Source organism: Mastomys coucha, chromosome X, assembly GCF_008632895.1.
Source record: "Mastomys coucha isolate ucsf_1 chromosome X, UCSF_Mcou_1, whole genome shotgun sequence".
Lineage (NCBI taxonomy): Eukaryota > Metazoa > Chordata > Mammalia > Rodentia > Muridae > Mastomys > Mastomys coucha.
Window position 1 is genome coordinate 63,572,055 of NC_045030.1, and position 7,282 is coordinate 63,579,336.

The 7,282-nt window shown below is 36.4% G+C and overlaps 1 protein-coding gene across 1 annotated transcript in view; it reads right to left on the reverse strand.

The window, feature by feature from the left end:
* The window catches only part of Mcf2 (MCF.2 cell line derived transforming sequence), a 109,461-nt gene that overhangs the window by 34,498 nt on the left and 67,681 nt on the right, over nucleotides 1-7,282 (reverse strand). The window contains exons 15-19 of the mRNA XM_031364091.1: nucleotides 6,430-6,473; nucleotides 4,585-4,667; nucleotides 1,950-2,016; nucleotides 1,139-1,254; nucleotides 800-869 (exon numbers count right to left, since the gene is read on the reverse strand). Of these exons, the coding sequence (XP_031219951.1) occupies nucleotides 800-869; nucleotides 1,139-1,254; nucleotides 1,950-2,016; nucleotides 4,585-4,667; nucleotides 6,430-6,473 (380 nt within the window). The remainder of the gene's footprint in view (nucleotides 1-799; nucleotides 870-1,138; nucleotides 1,255-1,949; nucleotides 2,017-4,584; nucleotides 4,668-6,429; nucleotides 6,474-7,282) is intronic.

Sequence of the window (7,282 nt, forward strand, 5' to 3'; positions counted from 1 at the left end):
AAAAAAAAAAAAAAAAAAAAACCAACCTTTTTAAGCTATTTATTATCATGATCTAATAGGTAGGTACTAATGTGCATTTTCTGTGCTATTCATCTGCTGGCTGTCTAAATAAAGGAGCTTGCAGCTAACTTCCAAGTTAGAAGTAGTACTTGATTCATCACTGAGATATCATCACATCTAAGCACATGGCTACACGATTTGCTCTCTCTTGAATCATCTTTCTCTAATCTTCTTCTATTGGTCTATCTCCTACTCATTCTTTAACTTTCATTTCATGAGTGTCTTCTGTATAGCTACTGTTTACACCCTCAAACTATGGATGATTCAGCTGATTTCCAATCAGGAGAAGGTTGATCTTTCAAAAGGAGGAGAAACTAGATAACTTGTTGTAATTTAATAAGAAAAATAATAAACTATGAATCTCTGTCTTTTAAGTTTTGTTTTTTAAAAAGTCATCTTCTATCCTAACACTAACCAAGCTCAGTGTGATTTTATTAATATGTTCCCACCTGTCATGTTATCATAGGTAGGGTGGTCCCTGGATTCTCCTGCTATAGTCTGAGTAATAGAAACGCTTATTGCCACAGAATACAAACAGGCCCTGATTATCCCTTTTATCATTTTTCCCAACAAAACAGTTTTACATTAAGTACTTGCTGAAATTGATGAGGCTTCTCCAAAAACAGAGATATTGAAGTGAAAGGGAGGGGGCTATCTTGTCTTCAAGGTCACTTTATACAGAAGATCCTTTTTTAGTTGCCAGTATTTAGATCATTTAAAAGCAAGTAATCAGACTAACCATTTCCAGGAAGCAAGATCCCACTTTTTCTGGAGCATCAGAGCAATCTTCCAGTCTGCTCATGAAAATGCTGTGGAGATTTTAGACAGAAGTTATTTATGACATATAATAATAAACAAGTGAGAAGCTCTTCTTTCCACACTTTTTGAAACAGGGTCTTTCTAGATAGCTCTGGCTGTCCTAGAACTCACTATATGAACCAGCTTGCCCTGAAACACATAGAAATCCATCTCTTTCTGCCTCCCAAGTGCTGGGATTAAAGATTTTCACCACCACCATTCAGCAATAACTTTTTGAAAAAATAAAATCACAAAAAAGTTGAATTTGGCAATTACATACTTGTTATGGAATTCATATATTTCTGCCATATTTCCAAAGAGAACATCCTTTTTATTTCTCAGGAGAGGTGGCATGAGATCAAACATCTGTGGATTGTCCATCTCAGATCTGTAGCCCTAGTAAAAAGAAATGAATTTTTGTAGTTGAAATGTTTATATAAATATTTGGTTAGACCATTGACAGAGTAAGTGCAGAAAAATATAGAGAAGACTTATGGGTACAGATGACTGAAATTCAACATTTATATCACTTAGTTATCAGAGTTATCTATAGCATTCTTTTAGAATGTACGATAAGGAAGTCAAGATTTCTACTCCATGGTTCAAATCAAAGGTAGTTCTGTGGCCTTCAAGGCATTTATTGTAGTGTTGGAAATCAAACCAAAACCAACTATGAAAAATATAGTATCGAATATAAAGTTCCCCTTCAATTAAAAGTAAGTGCTTAGATTTCTTTTCAGACCAAATTAGTACCATGGCATTTGTGTCAAATGAGTATTTTTATCCAACCCCCGGTTCTTTCCATTTCAACCTCTGAGTTGCAGCCTGGGAATAATTACAACAATGTGCCATGTCCCTAAGAGAACAGCTTCTCTTTTTCTGTAAGAAATTCTGAATCATGTATCCACAGACCTGAGAGGGGATGTAAATATAGTCACTTAAACAACATGTAGTCTCAAATAACAGCAAATACCCACTGACAACCAAGAACAGAGACAGAAATGTAAAACTGCTCAGAACACTTTCTAATGAAAGTAGTCAGGAAATGATCAGGAAAATGTCGTGGGGGGAGAACAATTTGCTGCACTTACCAACAAAACACTAAAGAGCTCTCGAACATATGCCCTCTCTGTCTGTATCAGCTCATTCAGGACATGGCTACAATGAACAGACCATAGTTTATCAGTTAATGTCCCACTCTCATATCACATTACAATAGATCCGTTATTATCATTAAAAATAATCTAAAGCAGTGGTTCTCAGCCTATAGGTTACAGCCCCTTTGTGGGTCACATATAAAATAGCCTACCTATCAGATATTTACATTGGGATTCATAACAGTATAAAAATTACAGTTAGCATCAAAATATGAAATTTATTTTATACTTATTGGAAAAAGTACCACCCAGAAGACTCTTAAATATATTTTTTTTAAAAAGGCCGGGTGTGGGTGGCACACACCTTTAATCCAACACTCAAGAGGCAGAGGTAGGAGAATCTATGAGTTCAAAACTAACCTGCACTCTGAGCCAGTCAGGAATCCAAAGCAAGGTTGTATCTTGGAGGAGGGTGAGGGGTGGCCAATGTTAAGGGCTGCTTGTGAACATACAAATGATTTCTAATTCACTTAGATTAAGAAAAAATTTACTAAAATATTGCAAAGCCTATATCTGAATTAATGTCAGGTTTTGATTTTCCTGGACAACTCAATTTCCTGAGCTTTAGAATCATCTTCTTCAAAATAAAAAACACTAACCCTGTAAACCCAAGCTTCCGCAGTTGCCGGGAGCTTTCTCAGACATGTTGTAAACATACATGCACCTCCACATGGAATAGAAGGGAAACTTAAGACTTTGTAGCAACACTGTGTGCCATCTGTGCCACTAAAATAAAAATACAGGTCCTGACCACTTGATTTCCAGCCACCATATTGAAATTTTACTTCCCTCTCTAATATAAGCAACTATTTATCCTCTACCTCTGTACATTTCTTCTTTTTTGCATACTTTAAAGAATTTTCCAAAATGAGTTTCTTTAAATTATCTTACGTAACTTGGAACACATCCATATCTCCATGCAATTTGATGCAAACTAATGGCCATTTCTAACATTAGGATATGAAACTTTATTGTCGTTAGTTTTTTGAGATAGACCTCACTACCTAGTCCTCCTGCTCTGTAACTATGTAAATCAAGCTGCCTTCAAACTCAGAGATTCATCTGCCTCTGCTTCCCCAAGGCCTGGGATTAAAGGAATGTGACTCCAGGACCAGCTCATGATATGAAACTTATATACAGGTCAGTATTTTCAAGTTTAGAATATTAACATAATAATATAAAGTCATATAAAAACAGTTATTGTTTATATCTATGAAATAGTATCTATAATCCTGTATAGCTTTTGACAAGTTCCTTCATTGACTTTCCTTTCTTTTAAGATGAAAGAAATGGTGTCACAGTCAGCTTTAGACGTCAATTTGACGTAAAACTACAATAGCCTGGGAAAACAGAATGTCAACTGAATAATTGTCCAATCTGTTTGGTGTGTAGAAAAGTCTGTGTGGAATTCTCTCGACTAATATGAGAAGGCTCAGCCTCTGTAGGTCCTGGGTTCTATAAGAAAGCAGACTGAGTAATCAACAAGGAGCAAGCCAGGAAGCAGCACTCCTCCATGGCCTCTGCTTTAGTTCCTTCCTCCAGGTTCCTGCCCTGAATTCCTCTCATGATAGATAGCAATCTAGAACTATTAGCCAAATAAACCAGTTCCTTCCCCAAATTGCTTTTGGTCATGGTCTTTACCACAGCAACAGAAACCAAACTAGAACAGATGGTTCTAGTTCATTTACTAGTTGAATCATTCTGGGACTCCAATGTACAGCATGGTTACTATCATTACCATCATTAATGAAATGTCTCATATATAGGACATGCACTTGCAAAGTAGAACTTACTCAACTGTGTTCTTACCATAAAAAAGGCAACTGTCAGTGTTAACTAACTTACTATGGCAATCACCTTATCATATCTCACACTGTGTATACTAAATGTGTCCATTTTTGTCTCCCTATTATTTTCCAGTAAAACTGGGAAACACAGGAATTAGAAAGATGGCTCAATAGTTAAGAGCACATGCTGTTCTTATAGAGGACTCAGGTGTGGCTACCAGGATCCTGATGGTGGTTTACAATCATTGGAACTGCAAGTCTAGAACTCTGACCTCCACTTCTGCCTCCCTGGGCACTAATCATGGACATGATGCACAGACATGAAGGCAAAACACTCATATGTATATAAATACATAAAATCTATTCCTACACATATACCTATACCTATCTATATGAAGAATATATATATATATACATATATGATTTAAACTGGAAAACACAAAAGTAAAACAATAAAAACCTCTCATTTTCTTTTTCAGTCTGGAAATGAAAGGTACAGAAATCATAAAAGGGGACTGGATGTAGCTGAGCAATAGAGCACTTGCCTTGCAATACACAATATTACCAAAGAAAAATTCTCAAGACTCATGAAACAGATCACAGCTTCACAGCTGCTCAGATCTCAGTCCAGAACTTGTGACACTCATTAGTACTTTTTAATGCCCTCATTAGGACCCTAGTTTGCAAACTGAACATTCCAAGCACATGAGCCTTCTAATCTGAACCAGAGGCTCCTGTGGTGAGATACATATATGAATGTAGATTTAAAAAGAAAATAATACTTCTTTAAAACATCCACGCTATCGTCCAATTTGGGAGACTGATCAGAATTCTTCTTCTCTTGGCTATCCTGAATGGCTTCGATCTGAAATAATGAAAATAAAAATTCAATCATGTCTATGTAGGTAGAGTACTTTCTCAAATACATGGATATTAAATTAATTTTAATCCTATCTTTGAAGATAAATTCATATACAGTGCTGTTTTTCTAAAAATGACTTGGATGTATACTAGTAAAATAAATGTTTTGAGTTATCTAAGGGTGCAGATTTAAGGTACTAACTGTAATTTATTTTGTATACCTCCGTTTACATCAACAAAAGCCACTTTCTTGTCTACAGTAATAATAGAAACAACTTAGAGCATCACTATATGCCACACATAGGAAACTAAGGAGTATCACAAATATTATTTCTTTTTTAAACTAACTTCATATGTCCTACTATCCCCAGTTATTTAATGTCTGAAGTTGAGAGAATTTACCAAAGACTATACCATCAATTAGCCAGAGTATGGCATTAAAGCCAGGCAGTCCAGTTACAGTTTGTACTACTATACTACACTGCACTGCCTCTTAGAGTTATGTTCTAAGTTTCACTTACTACCGAAGACAAACAAGTGATAAGGTCCTGCAGGTGTGAGGAGGCTACCTTGCAGATATCAGCCTAAGACCGATAACTGAGAACAAAATCTTAGACACATACACTACCTACTTCCTCCCCAAGGATATACCTCAAGACCACAATGGATACCTGAAACTGTGGACAGGATTGAATCTTCCATGTACTATGCTTTGTCCCATATATGTGTATCACGGCTTCTTTTTAAAAGTCATATATAAATTAGAGATTAAGAGATTAACAATAGGCCTGGAGAGATGGCTCAGCGGTTGAGAGCACTGACTGTTCTTCCAGAGATCCTGAGTGGATGATGGCTCACAAACATCTGTAATGAGATCTGACACCCTCCTCTGGTGTGTCTGAAGACAGCTACAGTGTACTTAGATATAATAATAAATAGATCTTTTTTTTAAAAAAAGAGATTAGCAATAATAACTCATAATAAAATGTTCTGTCTCATAATAAAACGTTGGAGATATATATATGCTCTTTCTTTTTCTCTAGATTTTTCATTTACTGTTTTGAACCACCATTGACCACAGGTAACTAAGACTGCAGAAACTAAAATAAATAAAATAAAATAAAATAAAATAAAATAAAATAAAATAAAATAAAAGCTAGGCATGCACTCTGGAAGTAGAGCAAGTAGCTATATAGGAGTTTGAAGCCAGCCTAGTCTGTATAATGATTCGGAGAACAGCTCAAAAAAGGATGAGAGAGTGGGGGAGGAAAAAAGGAAGGGAGGGAGGAAGGAAAAATAAAAAAGAAACAAATAGATGCATTTCCTGCATCCTGAGTCAGTGCATTCATGGTCCATGATAAACTGGACTTTATGCTTTGCGTTGGCAGTCCCACACTCATTCAAGAAAGAAAGCACCATCTACAAAAGGCACAGCAGTGCTTAGGTGTTTAGAGACAGACAGCATGAAGAGGGACTACAACTTATGTGCAGTGCTCTACAGAAATTATTCTGAACGTAAGCCAGGACGTAGACACAAACAAAACAAAACAAAACAAAACAAAAATCACAACAACAAAAATCAAACTGCTCACACATTGGGATTATGCCAGTACTGCAATGAGACATAGGCAGCAGATTTTTCTTACACATGTAAGGTTTTCAAATTCCAAAGGTCAGTGAATGGAGAACATGCCTGAAAAACCCATGATAAAGCTCCCATTGTAGCAGCACAGGCAACATTGAACACACTAATCAATTGTACTTACTTTCATGTTGCTCTGAGCTTGAATCTGTCTCCAAGTCTTTTTCACTGGTAGAGAAATGTGAAATAATATTAAACTGGAATTAAAGTTTACACTTTTAATGAAAACACAAGCACGTTTATTAGAAATAAATTGGTTCAATATATTTGTTAGTGTTTCAAAGCACTCTACAGAAGACAGCAAATTGGTTAGGTAGCTACATAAATCCACATGAACTTCTTATGGAGCCTGAGTTTGCTACGAACTACCTATCCTTACCTTCAGTGCACATGTACTTCCTAGCCAAAAGAAAGAGTTGTTAAGTGTTCACAATTATGTTCAAATTCAGTATGCATTCTGCCACCTAAACATTCAATCAGATTGTAATTCACTTACTCACTGGATCAAAGATTTCTCTGAATCTGGCCCTACATGTATGAGACCAAGGAAGACAGGGGAGGGGAGCGGGGTGGAGAAGAGATGAAAAGAACAAATTATGGGGCTGGCAAGATGTTTTATCAAGTAAAATTGCTGCTAACCCTGATAAGCTTAGCTTGTTCCTCATGACCCATATAGTGGAAGGAGAAAAGCAATCCCAACAAACTGTTCTCTGATCTACATGTATGTATGTATGGTTTTACACCAGAGTGTGCACGTACACACACACACACACACACACACACACACACACACACATGTACATACGCGTGCGCTTGCAAATTAGAACAGAAAATGCTATAATGAAAATCATTATATATTGTCTTAGTCAAGGTTTCTATTCCTGCACGAACATCATGACCAAGAAGCAGGTTGGGGAGGAAAGGGTTTATTGAGCTTACACTTCCACATTGCTGTTGATCACCAGAGGAAGTCAGGA